This window comes from Microcaecilia unicolor, chromosome 4 (genome assembly GCF_901765095.1).
Source record: "Microcaecilia unicolor chromosome 4, aMicUni1.1, whole genome shotgun sequence".
NCBI classification, from domain to species: Eukaryota; Metazoa; Chordata; class Amphibia; order Gymnophiona; family Siphonopidae; genus Microcaecilia; species Microcaecilia unicolor.
The window spans coordinates 142,324,080-142,349,103 of record NC_044034.1 but is presented as its reverse complement, the minus strand read 5'-3'; the positions used below and the strand labels follow the sequence as shown (position 1 = coordinate 142,349,103).

Below are 25,024 nucleotides of genomic sequence, written 5' to 3'. Positions count from 1 at the left end.
ATATTAGACAGATAGCAGTTTTGTGCGTGGAAATTTGTACGTCATTTATAGAATCCAGGGGAGTAACTGCAAAGCATAGTCACAATTTAATAAAAAGCCTGCTTGTGTGCTTGTTCTCAAATGAAGGCTGTTTTCCCTGCATGGTGCTGGATAAAAGCATTTCTTATCTCAGTTCATTTGATTCATTCTCATCCAGGTAGTGTCCAGCAACCGTTTACAAAGGCCACAGCATTTTTGTTCCCTTCTAGAGGACAAATTCTTCTCTTTTCATAACAAGTTGGGACACAGAAATAAAATATGACGTGTTGGTTCTTCTCTTCTGCTTCTCCATCTGGTGAATACCTTACTTGGAGCCTCTCAAAACCGCGCTTCCAATTCCCAGTGCGGCAAATGAGAGGAAGCCCATTCAATTCCTATGGGATTCCTCTCATTTGCCACACAGAAATCACTAAAAGAAGCCCTTGATGACATCACAATGAACAGAAGAGAGGCTGGAGAACCAGATCCGTGCGAAGAACCAAGTTTCCCCTTCGTGCAACCTAGCTGAAGTGGTACCCAGTGAGCCTGGTCTGCTTGGAAACTTCAATTCCTAAGGAATTCTGGCATCTGAAGTTACAATTCCCACACTCTGAAAGCTGCGATGGACAGAAAGGATAATTCACTGACTGCTCTGTCGACCCAATGCCACGTGATACACAGGAGACAAGAAAAATTCATTAAAAAAAAAAACTGCCCCCTTCCTTGGGGCTTGCATTGCTGCACACAGAATCAGGGATGCAGAACACAGGTATTTAAAAATCTTGCAATTTTATTTGCATACAAAGGCCGCTAGATATATAATATCACAATAAATTTAAAGCAAAAAGTGCTCTTCTAAAGGCTATGAACAAGGAAACAGAAAGAGAAAAGCGGAACAGCATTGTACAGGTGCAAAAGAAAAACCTATCTGCCAGAATATGTTGTGCTAGCACAATTGCCTTTACACACAGTGCAAAATAATAATAATAATTAATAATAATATTTTTAAAAATTCCAGAATATTTAAATATAAAAGGACAATTAAACCTTATATCAGTTCGGCTTGATTGTATCATTTCCAGAGTCGACATGCCAGAAGATGCGCGTAGACCACACCCATCCAGGAATGCTCATCATCTGGATGTATCATCATCAGCATTCCACTCCCGCATATATTATACTGCCGACACCCAGCTCCCCCTCATTCTGCCGTACTGCGCAAAAAATACATCTATATACACATTTATAAATCCATATTTAAAAGGAGTTTGCATTTACACGTTTAACGGCATGAAATACCTGCTCTTTACAGTTTGCAGCTCAATAACATTTCATGTAAAAAATAATTTAAACAAAAATAAAGGATCATTACAGATAAAATGTAGGTAGCAAATCTAGTCCAACTTACAAAAAGAAAAAAAAAAAAACAACAACAAATAAACCCAGGGGTTCACTCTTATAAAGAATTGCAATGTATAAGGACAACACTGACTTTACAAAAATAAGAAACAATTTACCCCCAAACTTAAAATTCAAATAATATTATAAAGTTGTGCAAATTCAGGAGATTTAGGGCCCTGTTTAATCAGGTGCGCTAGCATTTTTAGCGTGCACTAAAAATGAGCATGCACTAATATTAGAGACACCCATAGGAATATATGGATGCCTGTAGCATTAGCGCGCACTAAAAACGCTACCGTGCCTACAGCGTGGCTTAGTAAACAGGGCCCTTAAGATGCTACCTGTTTGCTTTAGGCATATATTAAAATAAGGTATTATACTTTGTAAGAGAAAGTAGGGTCATCCTTTTGAGACCACAGAAAATGTACAATGATGAATCTGATTGGAAACCAAAAAATTTAATTGTAGAATTTCACAAGGATTCCATGCTTAGGTCAATTTAAAAGAGAGGAGACATATCCCAGAATAGCCTCTCAGGCTTGTACCAGAAATTTACAAATAAAAGTTAAAAAAAATAAAATAAAATAAAAAAAAACACCCTCAGGACCAAACTCCACAGTATCTGGAAGTAAACAAGTACAGTAACGTGTGGATATTATTTATAAAAATGGCAGTTTCCAACCCTCCTTTTCTAGTGCACCTTGCTGCTTCATGATCCTTGGGGATTCGGAAGGTCAAAAATAATTGGTGGATTGGTAGGCTGGAAGCTGACTGTACAGGTTGAGGCATTGATGTATGTGGTATAACCGTCTGTCATGATGCCATATCCTGTGGGAAGAGGGTTTCACATTTACCAGACCAAAAAGCCAAACATGATACCTCAAGCAAGAAACACAGACTGACTAAGAGCAAAGCTGTGCAGAAACATTTGAGAGCTGGAATCCTCTTATTAGGCAGAAGTTTTCCCAAGTTGCTTCACAACATTTTGTGCAGCCGGCAGAGGTGAACACACAAGGGTTCTTTATTGAAACACTATAGAAGCCGTGAAAATATTTTCCACGGAACCCACCATTTTCTGGGCAAGGAGTGTTAAAAGCAGAACTTACATCAGGGTAAGAAGGGAAGACTTGGCAAGTCTCCAGCATTTAACGGGAGACTCCAACTTTTGGGGCCCTTTTGCTAAGCCGCGTAGGCGCCAACGCACGTCAATTGGGAATTAACGCCTGGCTACAGCGTGGCCTGCACGGTAATTTCATTTTCTTACGTGCGTCCACTACGCGCACTGGAAAATAATTTTTATTTTCTGGCGCGCGGCGCTAACCAGGCAGTAAAAGGTATTCTACGCACTTAGACCATTACCGCCCGGTTAACACGTGAGACCTTACCACTAAGTCAATGGGTGGCGGTAAGGTCTCAGACCCAAAATGGATGCCTGCCAATTTTCATTTTGCCACACGTTCGTTTTCGGCCAAAATTTTAAAAAGGGATATTTTACAGCTGCGCTGAAAAATAGATCTGAGTGCGTCCAAAACATGTGCCTACACCAGTGCAGGCCATTTTTCAGCGCACCTTAGTAAAAGGACCCCTTTGTGGGGTATCTCCTGCACTTCCACTGGGGAGCGAAAATCTCCTACTCAGCAGCCTCCCCCTTCATCAGCAGCAGGAGATGCATTAATAAGACGTCATCTCCTGCTGCCGCAGGACCAGTCTTGTGATAAGAGCTGCAAAATCTCACAGATGTTATCATGAGACTGGCCCCACGGCAGTAGAAGATGATGTTTTATTAAGGCATCTCCAGCTGCTGGAGGAGGAAGTGGCTTGCTGGCACCGCAGCCGTGGAATTGTGATGAGCCAGGGGGTGGATCCAGGAGGCAGACACAGAAGGGCTGGGGACATGCCTTAAAATCTCCCTCTCAAAAAATCGGACCACTATGTGCGATGGCCCATAAACGAATCCTCACACACAGCTCAACTCCTCTGCCCGGTGCTTTCACTCTTTAACAATTGTATTGCTCTTAATGTCTGTGTGATTCCTAGAACATTAATACAGATTTTTCTTGATCAGTTTTGAATTTTCATAACTTCTGTGCTGTGTAATACACACAGTTGAAAAACAGTCGTAAAATTTGGAACTGTAGCTTCTGCTAACCCCCCCAGGCCTGTACTAGCAATTTACCAATCACTGAGGGGCCCTTTTACTAAGCCGCTTAGGCGCTTATGCATGCCCAACTTGCATCAATTTGGAACTACCGCATGGCCCGGGCGATAATTTCATTTTTTTCGTGTGTCTAGTACGCGTGCTGGAAAATATATTTTTATTTGCTTGCGCGCAGCGCTAACCAGCCAAAAATCGGTATTGTTCGCATGCTGATGATTACCACCCGGTTAACGTGTGAAACCTTAAGCGCTAAGTGAATGGGTGGTGCTAAGGTCTCAGGCCCAAAACGGATGCGCGCCAGTTTTCATTTTGCCGCATGTCCATTTTCAGACAAATAGAAAAAGACCTTTTTTTTTGCAAGTGCGCTGAAAAATGGACTTGCATGCGTTTAATACACACCTCTACTCCAGCGCAGGCAATTGTTCGGCGCACCTTAGTAAAAGAACCCCTGAATAATTCTGAACATATGGCATTGCATTTTGAGAGCCCATTTTCACAGGACATAGAGATCAGAACTGAAATGTCCAGCTTGGCATGCGATCAATTCCGTTGATATTTCACAAAAGGAACTGCCACCACAGAGCCTTTTCTTAAAATACAGTCAGGAATACATGTCTGCGCAACAGGAGCAGCCACTTTCCAAACACACATGTTGAAGAAATGAATGGCCTGAACCCAGCAACTTCCATGTGAGGGGGCCAGCGCTTAAATGTGGAAGTAGTGATTTCATCATTTCCACATGCAACTGCCTCATTTTTCAAACCTACCTGCCTAACTGCCGCCAGTTCAGTAAAGAGGCCACATTTTAACATGGTTTCATTTTGGAAGTTTGACTCCCTTAATCTCTCATATAAAGCCTTGGCTGAAATGTGTACATGACCTTGAGCTGGTGTAAAAGCAGACGTGGAAATATTTCCCCATACATGTGCATTAAAATGGGGAACATACATGTAGATTTAGACCTGCCAAAGCCAATCCTAAACCATAAGTCTTTGGCATCTCTACACAGTGTGGATCTCCGTGTCCCCAAAGTGGCTTTTTGAAATTGGTATTTACACGTGTGCAATAGACATGTAAAATGCTTTTGTGTGCACGATTTTTACTAGCTGTTTAGCTTTTTATGTGACCCCCTTATGTTAGCTTTCATAGCATCCCACCAGATACTAGCTCTAATATCATTTAAAGGATTTAGATTTAAAAAATCAGTTATTCTGGATCTCATTAATTTGACAAATTCCATATCCTGAAAGAGAGTAGCGTTAAACTTCCATGGGGTTTGTTGTTACAGGCAATAATGTTGTCCAGAGTTAAAGTAATGGGAGAGTGGTCAGAGCAGAGGCGTAGCCAGACAACAGATTTTGGGTGGGCCTAGGGAAGAAGTGGGTGGGCACCAATTGTTCTCCCCCCCCCCCCCCCCCACCAACCAAAAAATATCTCAGCTGGTGGGAAAACGCTTCTTTCCACCTTGGCAGTCTGCAGCAGGCATGTGCTGAAAACTGAACACACGCAGGTGCCGGTATCATGGAGAGTAGCGTTTTCGTTACCATCTGAAGGAAGTCTTCAGCTGGCCTAGCTTGGGATCCCACAGCTACCACTAAACGTGTGCTACTGTTAGGTGGGCCTGAGCCCTAGGTGGGTGGGCCAGGCCCACCTGTGGCTACGCTACTGGGTCAGAGAGAGAGATCTTCCAAGAATATCAGCATTAAATACACATGGAAGCAAGTTTGAGGATATTAAGAAATAATCAATACGGGAGAAACTGTTGTGTGTGAGGGGGGGGGGGGGGAGTAAAATGTATAATCTCATTCCATGGGGCGAGACAGGCGCCAGGGATCAGATAAACCTAGGGTAAATTTCAGGTCGTTTATTTCAGCTAGGGAGTTAGTTGGGCTCAGGCCAATACAACTTAACTGCACTGATTACCTTTTATTGTTACCTTTATTATTATTTTTTTAGATCTTCTTAGACTTTAAATGAGCAGTCTGTGAAGATGCAACGGATGCTTTTTTGTTGTTATTTTGTTCTGTTATATTGTTAAATTGCAAGTTATAAACACAAGGAAATCTTTTCAATAAAAAGAGTAAAAAAAAAAAAAAAAAAAGACATCCTCATGTAAATAACAGCATTTTACATATGTTTCTAAAATATTGGACCAGGTAACTGTGCTCACACCTGTTAGAAATTTGCAATAGGATAAAGGCCTTCCAGTAGCTGGAGGGAGCAGATGCGTCACGTATGTGCCTGCCATAGGGAAAATGCTTTCAGGATGTTTGCAAAAAGGTGACAGATACTACGTGCTGTTAATCAGGGGAGGAGAACTCACTAGCCTGATCTGTTAAGTTTTTGGAGTGTTCAGTGTCACGGTCGGTCGGTATTTTTCTGTAATTATGTAGTATTACTTTAGATCAGCGTATACAGGAATAGATGGTGGTCTCTCTATAGGAAAAGCTGCAGTATTTGAGCACCGGATGCCAGATCAGTGAAAATGATCCGACACGGACCCTGAAGAAGGTTCGAAACTTTGGCCATAGTCGGCCGTGACGTTTGGACAGTACCGAGCAGCATACACAGATAAGTTTATTGTGAAATTCACCTAAGTTGATATTTTGTATAAAACGTTCACATAAAGTTTAAAGGAGGATGGAGGTTTTTTTTGCCAATGATGATAAAGATAACTCCTTGATCAAGAAGGCAGTGCCATAAAGAAAGGAGTCTTATTGAGGCTTTTCCCTCCAAATCCAAATCCTCCTTTTTTTTGTTATGATAGAAGAAGTTTGAAGTAACATTAATTATTGAAGAGGACTAGTGTAGTTGGGTCTCTCTACAGGGCCAGGATGACTGAGGGAGTCAGTATCCCTCCAGCCTGCTATCAGGAAGACTGTCATGTGATTGATGTATGTTTATGCATTATTGGGTTTTTTTTAATAACTGTTTTAATACAGAAGAGCAGGATATCATGTTAGGTATTATTAGGAAAGGAATGGAAAATAAAAATGAGGATGTTATAATACCTTTGTATCGCTCCATGTTTGCGACCGCACCTCGAATATTGTGTTCACTTCTGGTCGCCGCGTCTCAAAAAAGATATAGTGGAATTAGAAAAGGTGCAGAGAAGGGTGATGAAAATGATAAAGGGGATGGGACAACTTCCCTATGAGGAAAGGCTAAAGCGGCTAGGGCTCTTCAGCTTGGAGAAAAGGCGGCTGAGGGGAGATATGATAGAGGTCTATAAAATGAGTGGAGTGGAAAGGGTAGATGTGACGCGTCTGTTTATACTTTCCAAAAATACTAGGACTAGGGAGCAAGCGATGAAGTTACAATGTAGTAAATTTCTTCGCTCAACGTGTAATTAAACTCTGGAATTCATTACCAGAAAATGTGGTAAAGGCAGTTAGCTCAGTGGAGTTTAAAAAAAGGTTTGGACGGCTTTCTAAAGAAAAAGTCCATAGACCATTATTAAAAGGACTTGGGGAAAATCCACTATTTCTGGGATAAGCAGTATAGAAAGTTTTGTACTTTTTTGGGATCTTGCCAGGTATTTGTGACCTGGATTGGCCACTGTTGGAAACAAGATGCTGGGCTTGATGGACCCTTGGTCTCTCCCAGTATGGCAATACTTATGTACTAATGAATAGATTATAACATGCCCAATACAGCAGGTCATGTAGCTGAGCAGGTCCAGATTGACAGGCTGACTGAACCAACGTATGTTAAGCAGTTAGGGGCCCTTTTTCAAAGGCACGGGAGGGTTAACCCACAGGTAGCGTGCACCCAATCGGCACTACCACCAGGGCAGCCCATGAGCCCAGCGGTAATTTTGAGTTTGGCACACGCCAAATCCCACGGTAGAAAATAATTTTCTATTTTCTACTGCGGGGACGTTCCCAACGGTAACCGGCAATGCACCCACGTTGGCGCACGCTGCATGGTTACCATGTGGGTAGCATGTGAGTCCTTACCGCTAGGTCAATGGGTGGCAGTAAGGGCTCAGGCCGTAAATAGGTGCACGCTAGTTTTAATATTAGCGCACGCCAATTTCCCGAGCCACTAAAAAACAGCCTTTTTCCCAGCCACGGTAAAAAATGGCCTAGCGCACACCTAAAAGACACGCCCACACTACCACAGGCCACTTTTTACCACAGCTTTGTAAAAGGACCCCAGAATGCACAAATTAGCATATGCTGTTAGCACGTTAACTGCACGTTGTGTTAGGGGGCAGAAATGGGGTGTGGACTGAACACCGCAGTTAGTGCATGGTACTAACCATGTACGGTCACTTATACAGTTAGCACTGGTGCATTTACCACATCCTGAAGAGGAGGCTGTAAGTGCATCCATGCTAACTGTGCAAAACCCTAAAGTGACCTGCTGGACACATCCCGATAGCCCTTGCGCATTAATATTTACTGTTAAAGCGGGATAAGTGCAAAAACTGGCCTGCACTTTAGGAAAAAGAATCTTTTATACTATTCTCTGGCTGCAGGTGAAAAATGACAGATTAGAGCTGAGCTACGTAAAGTTCTGAGTGAGTCCTTACATACTTTGTGATTTACTTTAATAAAAGGTCATTTGTACCAGATTTCCTTCCTTTATTTGTTTGGTTACTGTGTTTTGTTCTAATGTTCTCAATGATTACATTATTGAACATGATAAATCTGAAATCCTAATTTTCCATTTCTCACAAGTGCTGAGTAGTAAGTTTGTGCAATGGTTCGGGAAAGGGTAAGGTATGAACATGTTGTATTATAATTATAATATGATAATGGTGTTTAAACTGGTTGATTTTAACAAGAGAGGTGTAACTCAATGAAGGGGGGAGTGCAGGACCAAAGGGACCTACTTAAGACCTGCAAACAATTTGCATATCTGAGTATGTGGTTTCTCTTAATCACGCTACCATTTAATATTAATCAATAACATTGATGAGGTTTTATTTCTACAAACACAGAAGTCGGTGCGCTCTAGCCATTTTTAGTTCAGAGGAGACTGGAAATACGGTGAGGAAGACTACGCCAAAGTGGCAGTAATAGGAAAGTGGGCAATGAAAGGTTTAAACTTTTAGTCTGGACACTACTGTGTCAATAACCTGATCTTCATATCAACATTAGAAAACAGGTTTCTCTCGTTATCTGGTTTTTAATTGGAGAGATTTCATTCCTCACCGTGCTTTGTTGACACATTTCCATCCTGTGACAAAGTCTTTCAGTTGCCTTTTTCTTACCTTCATGAATTCCACCAAAAACGTGCAGTTTAGGTCGAACTCGCCTTTGTACAGTGTTCAACAACTCAACACAGCCAACTCGCTGAAGCTCCTTTGGAACCCAATCTCGAAATCCTGCAGCAAAATGCAATCAATGCACGTCATTTTCCCAATTCAGGTAAAGTTTCATTTAGACTTTCAGGAAGCCATAATTCACTGAAAGCTTATTATGTTAGCTCTAATCTCAACCTCTTAGAAAAGCCTACAGTTGCTTTGAAGAAGTGTTTCAGTGTCACGCTGCCTTCCCCTTCTCTTAATTTGCATTTTTCTGTCTGTGATTAGATTTATTGAAGTATGGGTTGAGAACCTTCTAAATAAATGAGCTGAAAGTGCGGAGTGTCTCTTTCTGTAAGGGTTCTCATTACTTTCAGCCCCTCTCCCACTTGCTTTCTAGCTCTTTGCTGCTATTCAACAGCCCTTTAGTTCCAGGAGCTGGCCAAGAAGAGTAACAACATCCCAGCTATTCCTCAGGCCAGTGTTTGACACATTTAGCCTTACCCTGAAATCACTTGGCCTCAGCCTCAAGTGGGCCGAAGCCCCAGGAGAGAGACCAGTCAATCCGTCGTCCTGTTGCTCATAAGCACCCGGCAAGCTGCTGGTATAATTGAGTACCTTAAAGTAAAAGGCACTTAGTCCTACTGTTAATGTAGGAAATCCATAAAGAGGGCCATTAATTATCAGAAAAGTCAGCTGTGGGATAATTAAGGTCTGGAGTAGTATTCATCAGATGGTAGGGGGTCTAGGCGATCTCAGGAGACAGAGAGCCCCAGCACAGGGAAATGAGCTAAAGCAACAGCACTTCTTTAAGAAAGCTTAAAGGGTTTTATTATGAAAGGTGCTCAGTGGAAAAGTGTTTAGCTTTCTGTAACCTTCTTAGAGACACAGAAAAATGACAGCTTAAAGACCATGTGGCCTAACCAGTTTGCACATCCATACCAATTACTAAGCTTTGCAAACCCTTACAAGTTCAATCAAAGAGCAGTGCACGAGGAGGACAATAGCACCCCAGTGCACGCATGTGCACCCCAATATTGTTCTTTCACAGTACGAAATGGGGGCCTGGGCTTCTTCACCTTCCAAAAAGAATCTAGTTTTATTTTAACAATTTATACATCGCCTATTACCAAGGCCACTGGTTCCCAAACCTGGCCCTGGAGGCACCCCAGCCAGTCAGGTTTTCAGGATACCCACAAAGAATATTCATGAGAGAGATTTGCATACACTGCATGCAAATCTATGATACATCATAGTTCTTTTTCAGATTTATCATAGATTTGCATGCAGTGTAGGCAAAGCTCTCTCATGAATATTCTTTGTGGGTATCCTGAAAACCTGACTGGCTGGGGTGCCTCCAGGGCCAGGTTTGAGTGGAGGAGTGGCCTAGTGGTTAGGGTGGTGGACTTTGGTCCTGGGGAACTGAGAAACTGAGTTCAATTCCCACTTCAGGCACAGGCAGCTCCTTGTGACTCTGGGCAAGTCACTTAACCCTCCATTGCCCCATGTAAGCTGCATTGCGCCTGCCATGAGTGGGAAAGCGAGGGGTACAAATGTAACAAAAAAAACCCACTGGCCTAGGTAATAGGCAATGTATAAATTGTTAAAATAAAACTAGATCCTTTTTGGAAGGTGAAGAAGCCCAGGCCCCCATTTCGTACTGTGAAAGAACAATACTTATTTTCAGGTATTGGGGTGCACATCTGTGTACTGGGGTGCTATTGCCCTCCTTATTTTTGATAATTTGATATATATATATATATTTTTTATTAATATTATTATTATTTATTTTTTTTAAGTTGGATTTGAACCTGGCTTGGTTGGTTGCCAGCCTGGTGCTCTAATCACTAGGCTATTCTTCCACTCCTGAGGGGTTATTATTCCTGAAATGCCAAGGGTGTCAGTTGTAAATGCTGGACGTTACTTTCCTGACCTCCTCAGAATTCTATCTTATCCCTACTTGTGTTTAATTTATACTTGAGCTTGGAACATATTTGTGGATGATATTCAGCCTAGGATGGTAGTCGGGAATGATCAGGCTTTTGCAATAGCTAAGTGTTTAGCTGGAATAGTAGTGAGGTGGTCAGAGGATAACCACTTAAAACTGAATCCCATTAGAAACAGAGAGGTGCAGTACAACCTTGGTCCTATTATTGGGGTTACCATCTTTCATGTAGTAGGTCTGTTTGCTCTTCATGATGTTTCTGGATGATGAGCTCATCTTCTTGGGTCTTACTGCTAGAGTAACTTGGGTTTTGCTTGCGGTTCTAGGTGTGATAAGGTGGATATGGGATTTCTTGCTAGCAATGACTTAGCTTCATTGATTCGTGTTTTTGTTACTTCGTGCCTGGGCTGTAGCAGTAGTCTCCATGTGGTTTACCAAAGAAAGATTTACAGAGGCTACAACTAGTCCGGACATGGCAGAAATTACATAGGGACCATGTGACCATTTTACTGTAGCTTCTTCGTGGTTTCCGGTTGAAATTCATGTTCCATGAATGGCTGTGCTTGATACATAGGGCAGTGCATCCGGGCTGTCCCAAATATCTTAGGGCCCCGTTTACTAAGCCGTGCTACAGGCGCGTTAGTGCTTTTAATATGAAAGAACCATTAGCGCACGCTAACCATGTAGGCGCCCACAATATTTCTATGGGTGCCTACACAGTTGGTGCGTGCTAATTTTGTGAACACGCTAAAAATGCTAGTGCACCTTAGTAAGCAGGGCCCTTAGTGAGAAACTGTTCTCTTTATCTTCCATTAAGAGAACTATTTGTCCTTGGTGGCTAGGGTGAAATTACAGTGCTCTCGCCAACAGGCATTTGAATTTGTGAGGCCCACACTATGGAATACCCTTTCCTTGCATATCTGATTTGAAAAAGATTACTTCTAATTTTGTAAGATCTTGAAGGCATGGCTATTTGTGAAAGTCTTTGGGGTAGAGCTGGTTGCTTGACATGTGACTTAGACTGAACTGTAAGGTAATATCTGGGGTCTACTTGATGTTTTAGTTGGGGTAGTTAGGTTGGTGTCTTTTGAGGAGGGGGTTTATACTTTCTTTTATGTGTATTTTATTTTTGACGATTGTAACATGCTTCATATTTTGTATAGAGAAGCACGTGAGCAAATGTAATAAATAAATAAATTCATAATACTGTTAAAGAAGAGAAAATCAGCCATGCATAGACATGAAATTGTAGTATTTTTCAACATCTTGATATTATTTTGTTATTCAGCATAAGTCAAGGTCACTTTCAGTAGAGCAGATGCCAGGCCCATGGTCATCCTTTCCACCTCTTCCTCCCAAATTTCATTCTGATCAATTCATTCACAGGTGAGTTTCTACGCTGCAGATGGCAGATTTAACCACTAAACTAGCAGTTTCCAGCCTGCAGCCGAAAATCGTTGATTAATGAGAGGCTTATTTTGAAGGGCTTATTTTTTATTTGGTGCCTAGGGCTAAAATCCATAGGATATATATGGCCCTCGTGTAGCGCATTTTATGACAAAAAAAAAAGAAAAGCCTGAATCAGCAAATTTTCTTGTGCTTGAAGGATCCAGTGCTGAAGGAACCTGGTATCAGTAAAAAGCTGAACGCTTACTAAATCACTGAAAATTATAAACCCTTTGGAATAACCATTTTTGCCTGTCAGAGAAGTTCCATTAACAAAATAAATTATCAAGTTCAAAAGGCTGCTAAACTGCTGTACATATTATCCAATTATCCTTGGCTCCATTAAATCAGAAAATTTAATTTACAGAACACCTGGGAGCTCTGTAGAGGTACAGAGTTTAATCTTACAACGTAGCAATCTTATTTTCTTCATAGTTCAGTGTGAGATGGAAATGAGACTGTGTTCCCTTACAGCAAGCTTTTCAACCTCTTTCCACTCACAACACTGCAGTCTTGACTTTACGTACCGAGAGGTGGTCCATGTGTCATTAGCAAATCGATACCCTCAGGGATCAGGTTCCACTTGTCTAGTAAGGACTGACCTCTGGGGAGGTTAAAGCCCCATCCATTAAACCAGGGTGTCCTGGAATAAAAACAGAAGAAAACCTCTTGTCAATTTGATACTCTCTCTGCACCCAATTTAATTTCGTAATTCACATGGATAATTTTTAGTGTCATCTGTATAACGCAAGTGTCAATGATTAAAAAGAAATGTAAAATCAAGATTATAGATGTGAAGTGTCAAATACCCGGAAGGAGTTTCCAAAAGCAGAACTGGATACTTAGCAGAATATTAAAGACACACTTTGCCTGGGATTTATTTATTTATTTGCGACATTTATATCCCACATTATCCCAAACAAGTTTGAGTTCAATATGGCTTACAATAAACAGTACAGGACACATAACAAAGAATAATGCATAAGAAAGTAATTTGGTAATTTGTTGTAAGAATCCAATTTTACAATACAGTATCATAAATGTACTGGGATCCTATGGATGTTTAATATTTAGAAAATCTATTACGAATGAGAAATTGTACATGAAGGAAAGAGAAGGTTAATGGTAAACTGAGTAATAACCAATTCAGGTAATAATTTGTTGTTTGAGATATGGTTGCTTTTTCAATAGGCACAATTTGAGGATTTTGAGGAATCTAGTATATTCCTGTATATTTCTTATTTTGGGTGGTAAGGAGTTCCATCATTTGGTTCCTACTGTAGGTAAGTGAAATGTGCAGAGTGGACAGTTTTGTAGATCCCTTTTTTGCAATTTGGGAGGTGTAGTCCGAGATAGTTTCTTGCCTCATATTTAGCGTTTCTGTGAGGTAAGTTTATTAATGGTACCACATAGTCTGGAGCTGTGCCATTTAGGATTTGAAAGATAAAGGTACATAATTTGAAGGTGATTCTCACTTTGATGGAAAGCCAGTGTAATTTGATTAATAAAGGGGAGGCACTTTCAAAACAAGAGATTTTGTACATGAACCTGGCTGCAGTGTTTTGAGCTGTCTGAAGTATTTTCAACACGTACTCCTTACAGCCAGCATATATGGCATTACAATAATCAAACTGGGATAATGCTAATGATTGTACCAATAGTCTGAATGTTTCTGATGAGAAATAGGGTCTGATCCTTTCTAGCTTCCAGAGAGACCTGAAAGATTTTGTGATTACCAAGGAAACTTGAGAATCAAATGTTAAATGTTTGTCTATAATTATACTTAGAAGTTTCAGATTATTGTCAATGGGGAATGAAGTGATGTCAATTGTGAAACTGTTGTAGAGGTTTTGGTCAAATAGGTTGGTAATGACCATGAATTTAGCTTTTTCTTTATTTAGCTTTAGTTTGGATTCTGAAGCCCAGATTTCCATCAAATTTAAGCCAAGTTTTGCCTTTTGTAAGATGTCTTGAATGTTCTTTTTGAATCCTGCTGTTTCTAATCTGTTACCTAGTGGTGACATCATTACATTAAACAGTATGGACAATAGTGGAGAGCCCTGAGGGATGCCACAGTTCGGTTTCTTTTCACTTTGTAAGATCTTCATTTCAGGAATCCTTGAAACCATTTGTGGACTGTGCCACATATGCCAAAGTTGTCTAGTAAGATATTATGATCTATTACATCGAATGAGCTAGACATATTGAACTGCATTATTAAGATCTTAGACCCTATGCTAATCTCTTTTCTGAGATTTGATACTAGGGTAGTAAGACAGTCTCGGTGCTATAGCATGGTCTGAAACTTGATTGTGATTTGTGTAGCAGGGAGAAATGTGAAAGGTAGTCCATAGGTTTGTGCTGCTACTATTCTTTCCTTCAGCAGAGAAATGACGACTTCTTCCCCCTCCTCCCCCCCTCCCAATGTCTGAGAATATAGAACTCTCCAGTGTCATAGCATCAAATTAGAGCCTTATAAACACAAGGGGTGTTTACCATCAGTAACAGGTGACATGAGGTAACACACATTTTCCCTATGTAAAATGCAATGGTCTTGGCAGGTACCTGGATATGATTTTCTCTGGCCTGGGCGCAGCGAAGGGCGACTAAAATGATAGCGGGGATGGGACGAGTTCCCTATGAAGAAAGACTAAGGAGGCTAGGGCTTTTCAGCTTGGAGAAGAGACGGCTGAGGGGAGACATGATAGAGGTATATAAAATAATGAGTGGAGTGGAACAGGTGGATGTGAAGCGTCTGTTCACGCTTTCCAAAAATACTAGGACTAGGGGGCATGCGATGAAACTACAGTGTAGTAAATTTTAAACAAATTGGAGAAAGTTTTTAAACGTAATTAAACTCTGGAATTCGTTGCTGGAGAACGTGGTGAAGGCGGTTAGCTTGGCAGAGTTTAAAAAGGGGTTAGACGGTTTCCTAAAGGACAAGTCCATAAACCACTACTAAATGGACTTGGGAAAAATCCAAAATTCCAGGAATAACATGTATAGAATGTTTGTACGTTTGGGAAGCTCGCCAGGTGCCCTTGGCCTGGATTGGCCGCTGTCATGGACAAGATGCTGGGCTCGATGGACCCTTGGTCTTTTCCCAGTGTGACATTACTTATGCACTTATGTAACTTGCCACTAAGGAAGAGGAATAAAGGTACATTTCTACCTGCCTGGACAATGGCATGGAAAATCCTTATGGATGAATATTCATTGGGAAACCAACCTATCACTTTTTATAAGTGGGGGAAAGGAGAAGTTTTCTAAGAATTCTGAAAAAATACACAGTGTCAAACAATCTTTCTTTACTGGAATGGGCCACTGTCACATATAGGTACTGTTTCTTAGTTATTTGAGAATTAGCTCAAGATGAGTGAGAATTAAGATACAGTAGGGAATTTTCTGTCCTTTAACTTACAATCTAAGATCCAGATTTATTCATGTGCATTTCAGTGCTAACTCACATTAGTAGTGAAAAGATCCCATTGCACATAATGTGACCTGCCCTAAATAATGTGCACTAGTGCCCTTTACTAAATCTAGTCCTTAAGGTTATACCTGATGCAATGGAGGGTGAAGGAACTTGCCAAAGGTCACGAGTATCAGTGGGAGGAAATGCCTTTTTGTGGATTGCAAACTGGCTAAAAAGCAGAAAACAGACTAGGGCTAAATGGACCGTTATCCACATGGAAAGGGTCGGTAATGGAGCGTCCTAAAGGTCTGTTCTAGGAGCAAGACCAGTGCTGTTTAACATATTCATAAATGAGCTGGAGAGAGAAGTGGCAAGTGAGGTGATTAATTTGATGGATGACATAAAATTATTCAAAGTTGTTAAAATCAGGGCCGCCGAGGGGGGGGGCAAGGGGGTAAAATTCCGTGGGCCCAGGTCTCCAAAGGGGTCCCGGCGCCTGGGTCTCTCTCTCTCCTGCTGGGACCCGAGTGATCGCGTCCCGACAGGAGCAGGAGACAAAAAACTCTGGCACCGCAGCCCGGCTCCCCTTGGCGGCTGGAGAGGACCTGGAGGAGCAACTCCAGCACTGCTGCCCAGCTGAGCGGCGGCTTTTCCTCTCAGGGCGCATGCTTGGTTTTGAAACCGAGCATGCCCTGAAAGAATAAGCAGCCACAGGGGCAGGCAATCGGCAGAAGAACAGCGCTGGAGAAAGACGTCTTCTGCTGATGGGGCCTTGGGATCCCCTCCAGCCAACAAGGCATGTTGACAGTGATCAGGAGGGGGGGGGAGGTAGAGGCGATGATTGTGGCGGGGGCGACAGTGATCCGTGGGAGGCGGTGGCAGCCTTGCCCCAGGCCCAGTTCAGTCTCTCGGTGGCCCTGGTTAAAATGACAAGAGGAACACACCCTGAATTTGTGGCCAGAGTCTGAAAACATATTGTAGAAAGCTGTGAAATCTTTTGATAGAGGATGTGATCAAGATTACTAGCATAGGGATCCTTTTATTAAGCTGCAGTAAAATGTGGCCTTAGCAAGCCCTTATGCAGATGTTTTCTGCAAACTGAGTATATTTTTACCACAGCCAGAAAATGACCAATTTTCTATTTTTTTCTTTTATCGGAAATGCACTAATGTTGCCATTAGAACACAGCCATTAAAAAAATTACTGCGTGAGCAGTTACCAATACCTATTTTGTAGGCAGTCAGAGTTCACATGGTAATTCTGCGCTAACTAATACAGATGTGCTAACTGATTAGCACAGGAATGCCTACTCTCCACCCCCAGGCAAGCCCACTCCAACAAAAATGTAAAAATATTTTTTACTGCACGTTAATGCATGCCGATTTAGAACTTATCGCAGGACTTCTGAGCGCGGAAAGCATGTGCTAGAACTTATCACAGCTTAGCAAAAGAGCCCCTTAGTGAGTTTCAAAATAGGTTTGGCCAAGTTCCTGGAAGAAAAGTCCATAAAAAATTATTAGCCAGGTAGATTTGGGAGATTCGTTACTCACCCCTGGACATGTGCAATGAGAAACAGATCTGCTTTTGGGGTCTGCCAGGTACTTGAGACCCAGGCTGGCCACTGTTGGAGACGGGATGCCGGGCTTGATGGACCTTGGTCTTTCACAGAATGGCTTTTCTTATGTTCCCTGGTTCTCAGCCCCCTGCTCCAAACACTCAGCTGCTATTCCTATTAATCTAAAGTGTCTGTTGCTCTGCCACAGGATGCAACATCTGGAAATATTTTCTTATTCATAATTTTTTAGCCATTTAACATGAGTCAGTTAAATGATAAAGAAAAAAGGTTTCACATGTAAAGCCCCACAGTTCCAGTAATAGGTTTTTTCATTGACCATGAATTGGAACGTGGTAATTATTTCACAGTAAAACAACCCCATTTCGAGGGAGATACATTCTGGACCACCCAGCATTTCCTTTCACAAAGGTTATTGACCTGTGGCTTGGGAACGCTCTCATGTTTTCTTAGCCATTAATTCCAACATACACTGTAAAGTTCAATGAGCAGAATTTTTAAAGCCATTTACCAGAGAACATGGTTTAGCCGAAAATTGCTCTCCTCTGCCTTTCTAAAAGTATGTGTGAGTTTTCATAGTACTGCCATGTACTTTCAACTGGGTTTAAAAAGCATTTTCAGACTGAGGAATAAAACGGAGCATGTGCATAACATTGCCAAAAGTATGTGTACTAGTCTACTTTTTTCTGGCTGACCACACAATTAGGAGTAGGGTACATGGACGCTTTTAGCATACATGCTCTTTAAGTTATCAGGAGCTTATATTCTGCTCACACCTCAAAAGGTTTGGTGCAAATTACAGTATAAAAGGCCAGCAGTAGTATACTGGGATGACTGTTACATATTTAACACAGTACATAGTTACATAGTAAGCATTTTTACATAGGGGTCCTTTTACTAAGGTGTGCTGAAAAAAATGGGCTGCGCTAGTGTAGGCGCGCATTTTGGGCACACGCAGAACCATTTTTCAGTGCACCTGTAAAAAAGGTCTTTTTAAAATTTTTGCCGAAAATGGGCGTGTGTCAAAATAAAAATTGGCGCTAAGTCATTGGTCAGTCATTGACTTAGCGGTAAGGTCTCTCGCATTAACCGTGCGCTAATTGCCTACATACATCAAGTCGGAGTTACCGCCCAATTTTTGCCGAATGCCAGAAAGAAATATATATTTTTTGGTATGCGTAGCGGACTGGTGTCAAAAATTAAATTACTGCATGGGCTATGTGGTAGCCGGGCGGTAACTCCAAATTGACGCGCATTGGGTGCACGTAGGCGCCTACATGGCTTAGTAAAAGGACCCCATAGTGAAAAAAAGCTAATAAAACTTGGGTGATTCCTAACTTATTAAATACTAATACATACGTACCCAGTAAGCATTATTACATGGTAAGCAAAAAGGTGACATAGCAACAAACATTGATTACATTGTGAAATAAAGGCTAACACAGAGAGGTCTTATGATGTTAACTGAAGTTCTGAGTCTGGCCTATATAGGTCTGGTCATTATGGGTTAGATTCTATATATGGCGCCTGAAAATTCCACGTGAAAAAAAAACACACCTAGGCTTATTCTGCTGCACCTCACGCCTGGAATAAACTTCCCAAGCTTGTACGTCTAGACCCCTCTTTGGCCGTTTTCAAGTCCAAACTTAAAGCCCACCTCTTTACCAGTGCATTTGACTCCTAACCACTGCTCACTTGCCCTGTCCTTTTATCCTCACCTCTTTATTCCCATACCCTTTTATTGTTCTGCCTGTCTGCCTGTCTTATCTAGATTGTAAGCTCTTTGAGAAGGGGCCTGTCTTTTTGTGTATGGTGTACAGCGCTGCATATGCCTTGTAGCGCTACAGAAATGATAAGTAGTAGTAGTAGTATTCTCTAAAGGTCACCTAAATTTTATAGAATAGGCTTACATTTCTATGTGGTATTTAGAATATTATGCCACATTTTACTTGGTGTAAATCTCGATTTTCGAAACGCCCCAAGCCCCCTATTCAATTATGCAACTTAGAATTCACGCGCACCACGTTACAGAATACTCTTAGCAAGTAGTACACATAAATTCTAATTAATGCCAATTAGTGCTGATAATTGCTTGTTAACATCCAATTATCATTGCTGATTAGCTTGTTAACTAATAAAGTTATGCACATTGTTATAGAATACGCTTTGATTTCCATGCAGAAATCTAGGTGCAATAAATAGTCATAGGGTATATGTGTCGGCGGATTCTTTAGTAAGATTGTGTCAGTAAGTGCTTCTTAAATAGTACAGATTTTATGGCCTTATGGAACTGATCATAGAAGTGAATATTAAACATAGATATAGGCAAGGATTTCCATATCCCCACCTTGGGGGTCACCACTCAATAAAAAGATCTAGGTGTTGTTGTAGATAGTACACTGAAATCTTCTGCTCAGTGTGTGGCGGCGGCCAAAAAAGCAAACAGAATGCTAGGAATTATTAGGAAAAGGATGGTGAATAAGACCGAAAATGCAATAACGCCTCTGTATCACTCCATAGTGCGACCTCACCTTGAGTAGTGCGTTCAGTTCTGGTCGCCGTATCTCAAAAAAGATATATGGTAAGCCATATTGTAGAAATTCTTTAGCGTCATATCTATGTTAGTTGAATGTTCTAATGCATGCTTATTAGGTGTATCATTAGTATTATGCTAGTTCTATTATTAGGGTTCAATCTACTTTTTTCAAGTTTACCTTATTTATTGTATTTATGTTTATTTTTGGTTATTTTACTATTGTTATGCTGTTAACAAAATTTTAAGTTTTATGTTAAACTGTACCTGCTGTACACCGCCATGGGTGAATCTCTTCATAAAGGTGGTTAATAAATCCCAATAAATAAAAAAAAATAGTGGAATTAGAAAAGGTTCAAAGAAGTCCAACCAAAATGATAAAGTTGGGATGGAACTCCTCTCATATAAGGAAACACTAAAGAGGTTAGGACTCTTCAGCTTGGAAAAGAGATGGTTGAGGGGAGATATGATTGAGGTCTACAAAATCCTGAGTGATGTACAACGAGTAGAAGTAAATCAATGTTTTACTCATTCTAAAAGCACAAAAACTAGGGGACACTCAAGAAAGTTACATGAAAATACTTTTAAAACAAATAGTTTCACTCAATGAATAATTAAGCTCTGGAACTCTTCGTTGCAGGATGTGGTAACAACGGTTAGTGTATCTGGGTTCAAATAAGGTTTACATGAGTTCCTGGATGAAAAGTCCATAGTCTGCTATTGAGACAGACATGGGGAAGCAGGTGCTTGCCCTTGCATGGAATTTTGCTATGATTTGGGTTTCTGCCACATACTTGTGACCTGGCTTAGCCACTATTGGAAACAGGATACTGGGCTAAATGGACCATTGGTCTGGCCCAGTATGGCTACTCTTATGTTCTTATTTTCTTATATTTTGGTTGCTTGATAGGGGAAGAGGCTTGAGAAGACTCTCGAGGTGGAATCCCTTGAAAGACAGGAATGAGAGTTTGAGCAAGCCTCTTATTCCATGACCCGAATTCGGAAATGTGATTAAAGGTACCAAGTATGGTGGGGTGAAACTTTGTATGATTTTAAAGATAAGCCAGCAAAGTTTGAAAGTGATCTTTCCTTCTATGGGTAACCAGTGGGACTGTATATATAAGTGGGAGCCCTTGTTGAACGTTTTCAAGCCACAGATGAGCCTTATGGCCGTGTTTTCTGCAGTTTGTAGTTTGCATAGTAGGTAGGTTCTTTGGGCATCTTAAGTAAATTATGTTGCAGTAGTCTAGTTTAGTTAGGATTAGAGCTTGGACTAACAGTCTTAAGTGTTCTTGTGTGAAGTACTTCCTCTATAGCTGCTAGTTATAAAATGGGAACAACAATATGACCTACTCTTTGAAAACTGGCTTCAATATACACGGGCTAAAATGCACCACTGCATACTGCAAATAAAGCAGGCTAAAACAGCCACTGCTGTACACTGCAAAAAAAGAAGACTAGGAGTACCATTGTGTACACTACAAATAATATAAGCTAAAAGCAACACTGTGTACACTGCAAATAAAATCTAAAAGCACCAATAAGCACACTGCAAATAATACAAGCACCACTATGCACACTGCAAAAAAACATCCAAAAGTACACCTGTGTACACTGAAATAATGTAAACTAAAAGAAACACTGTGAAAAGAAATAGGCTCACCCATTAAGGGGGGCCGCACACAACCGGGCTGAAGCCGGCGAAGACAGAGGAGAAAGGGAGGGTAAAGGGTGGGATGGGCCAGCTAGTGAGTATAGGTAGGAGCAGAGAGGACAACAAAGGGTTAACAAGGTAAGGAAGGGATAAGAAGGGGAGGAGGAAGAGAGAAGGAGCAGGGGTGAGGGACAGGAAGGACACAGGGAAATCATTTTCAAATTAGGAGGCAGGAGAAGAGCAGCGCTGACCTGCCTGCCCACCCACCCACTTGCGAGGGCTAACGTGTCACAGCAAGGCGTCAGGCTACAATTTTACGCAGGGACAGCAATGGGTACACAGCAGCTTAGCAGCTTACACTTACAAGTGTTGTGGTAATTACGTGTGCAAAAACAGTTGTTTAAGAAGTTACAAGTTTATGCAAAGTTAGGCTTGCATGTTAGCAGCCTTATAAACAGGAAGCAACGTGGACATAGCTTGTCTCCTGGTTTCGACGGCCGGGAGGCCTAGAGCGTCGGCTTGTAAAAGATGGTAAGTGCCTCTTTCAACGGGAGGCACCAAGTGACAACGTGTGCTATGAGAGACACCACAGTGGAGCCACAGGGGCTTGGGACGGCCCAACTTGTGGCACAGAATAGGCATCTACGTGTGGAAGCTGTGTACCCGAGTAGAAATATTAGCATAAGGGTTATTGTATTATGTTATGTATTGTTGTTGAAATTGCAATGTTTGATGTGCCTGGCTGCGGCCAAATAAATCCAACTTTAACAAACATATGGCCTCGCAGTGTGGTCGATGGGATATGAGAGGGTGTCTGAGTGTGTGCCGAATGCCTGAGTTAATAATGCAATGTAAAAGCAGCAATGAGCACACTGCAAGTAACATCTAAAAGAACCAACGATTAAACTGCAAATAAAATCTAAACGCGCCATTGAGTAAACTGCAAATTACATCTAAAAGCCCCAAATGAGCACACTGCAAATAATATCTAAAAGCACCAATGAGCACACTGCAAAAAAACATCTGAAAGCACCACTGTGTAAACTGTAAATAACATCTAAAAGCACCAGTGTGTATACTGCAAATAAAGTAAACTAAAATCAACACTGTGTGAACTGAAAATAATGCAGGCTAAAAGAATCAATGAGCACATTGCAAATAACATCTAAGAGCACCAACGAGCAAACTACAAATAACATCTAAAAGCACCAACACACACACTGCAAGTAACATCTAAAAGCGTCAATGAGCACACTGCAAATAACATCTAAGAGCACCATTGTGTACACAGCGAAAAACATCTAAAATCACCACTGTGTATATTGCAAATAAAGTAAGCTAAAATCAACACTGTGCTAATGCAGGCTAAAAGCACCAATGAACACACTGCAAATAATATCTAAAAGCACCACTGTGTACACTGCGAATAACATCTAAAATTATCACTGTGTATATTGCAAATAACATCTAAAAGCACCAACACACACACTGCAAGTAACATCTAAAAGCACCAATGAGCATACTGCAAATAACATTTAAGAGCACCAATGAGCACAATGCAAATAATATCTAAAAGCACCAATAAGAACACTGCAAATAACATCTAAAAGTGCCAAACCAACAAGCACACTGCAAATAACATCTACAAGCACCACTGTGTACACTGCAAATAACATCTAAAACGACCACTGGGGACACTGCAAATAAAGTAAACTAAAATCAACACTGTATGAACTGAAAATAATGCAGGCTAAAAGAATCAATGAGCACATTGCAAATAACATCTAAGAGCACCAACGAGCAAACTACAAATAACATCTAAAAGCACCAACACACACACTGCAAGTAACATCTAAAAGCGCCAATGAGCACACTGCAAATAACATCTAAGAGCACCATTGTGTACACAGCGAAAAACATCTAAAATCACCACTGTGTATATTGCAAATAAAGTAAGCTAAAATCAACACTGTGCTAATGCAGGCTAAAAGCACCAATGAACACACTGCAAATAATATCTAAAAGCACCACTGTGTACACTGCGAATAACATCTAAAATTATCACTGTGTATATTGCAAATAACATCTAAAAGCACCAACACACACACTGCAAGTAACATCTAAAAGCACCAATGAGCACACTGCAAATAACATTTAAGAGCACCAATGAGCACAATGCAAATAATATCTAAAAGCACCAATAAGAACACTGCAAATAACATCTAAAAGTGCCAAACCAACAAGCACACTGCAAATAACATCTACAAGCACCACTGTGTACACTGCAAATAACATCTAAAACGACCACTGGGACACTGCAAATAAAGTAAACTAAAATCAACACTGTGTGCACGGAAAATAATGCAGGCTAAAAGCACCAATGAGAACACTGCAAATAACATGTAAAAGCACCAATAAGCGCACTGCAAATAATACAGGTGAAAAGCATCACTGTGTACACTGCAGATAATGTAAACTAAAAACAACACTGTGTACACTTAAAATTATACAAGCTAAATGTACCACTGTGTATACTGCAAATAACATATAAAAGCACCAGTGTATACTGCAAATAATGTAAACTAAAAGCAACACTGCATACACTGCAAATAATGCAGGCTAAATATACCAATAAACACACTGCAGATAACATCTAAAAGCACTACAAATAATGCAAACTAAAAGCACCACTATGCACACTGCAAATAATACAGGCTAAAAGCACCACTATGGTGTACACTGCAAATAAAAACTGAAAGCACCAATGATCACACTGCAAATAATACAGGCTAAAAGCACCACTATGTACACTGCAAATAACATCTAAAAGCACCAATGAGCACACTACATTAACATCTAAAAGCACCAATGAGCACACTGCAAACAATATAGGCTAAAAGCATCACTATGATGTGCACTGCAAATAACTGAAAGCACCAATGATCAATCTGCAAATAACACAAACTAAAAGCACCACAATGTACACTGCAAATAACATCTAAAAGCACATAATGAGCACACTGCAAATAACATCTAAAAGCACGAGAACACTATAAATAATGCAAGCTAAAAGCACCACTATGCACACTGTAAATAATACAAGCTAAAAGCACTACTATGCACACTGCAAATAATACAAGCTAAAAGCATCACTATGGTGTACAATGCAAATAACAGCTGAAAGCACCAATGAGCACACTGCAAATAATACAAGCTAAAAGCACTACTTTGTATACTGCAAATAACATCTAAAAGCACCAATAAACATACTGCAAACAGTACAGATAAAAGTATCACTGTGGTGTACAGTGCAAATAACATCTAAAAACACCAATGATCACACTACAAATAATGCATGCTAAAAGCAGCACTGTGTATGCTGAAAATAAGATGTAAAAGTACCAATGAGCGAACTGCAAATAATGCAAGCTAGAAGCACCAATATGCACACTGGGCCAAATTATAAATCAGCTCTGAGAAACCATGCAGTTGGCATGATTCTATAAACTACGCCTAAAGTTAGGCAGTTTATAGAATATGCTCATGCACTGCTCTTGTGTCTAAAATTTAGGTGCACCCATTTAGCCCACCTAAAACCAGGCCTAAATACCTGCACCTAAGTTAGGC

The 25,024-nt window shown here is 40.8% G+C and overlaps 1 protein-coding gene across 2 annotated transcripts in view; it reads right to left on the bottom strand.

The window, feature by feature from the left end:
* Positions 1-1,688: 1,688 nt before the first annotated feature.
* Positions 1,689-25,024, bottom strand: part of MPPED2 (metallophosphoesterase domain containing 2) — a 191,940-nt gene continuing 168,604 nt past the window's right edge. For both annotated transcript variants that reach the window (XM_030200684.1, XM_030200685.1), the window contains exons 5-7: positions 12,750-12,865; positions 8,799-8,912; positions 1,689-2,247 (exon numbers count right to left, since the gene is read on the bottom strand). In XM_030200684.1, the coding sequence (XP_030056544.1) occupies positions 2,129-2,247; positions 8,799-8,912; positions 12,750-12,865 (349 nt within the window). In that variant the 3' untranslated portion in view covers positions 1,689-2,128. The remainder of the gene's footprint in view (positions 2,248-8,798; positions 8,913-12,749; positions 12,866-25,024) is intronic.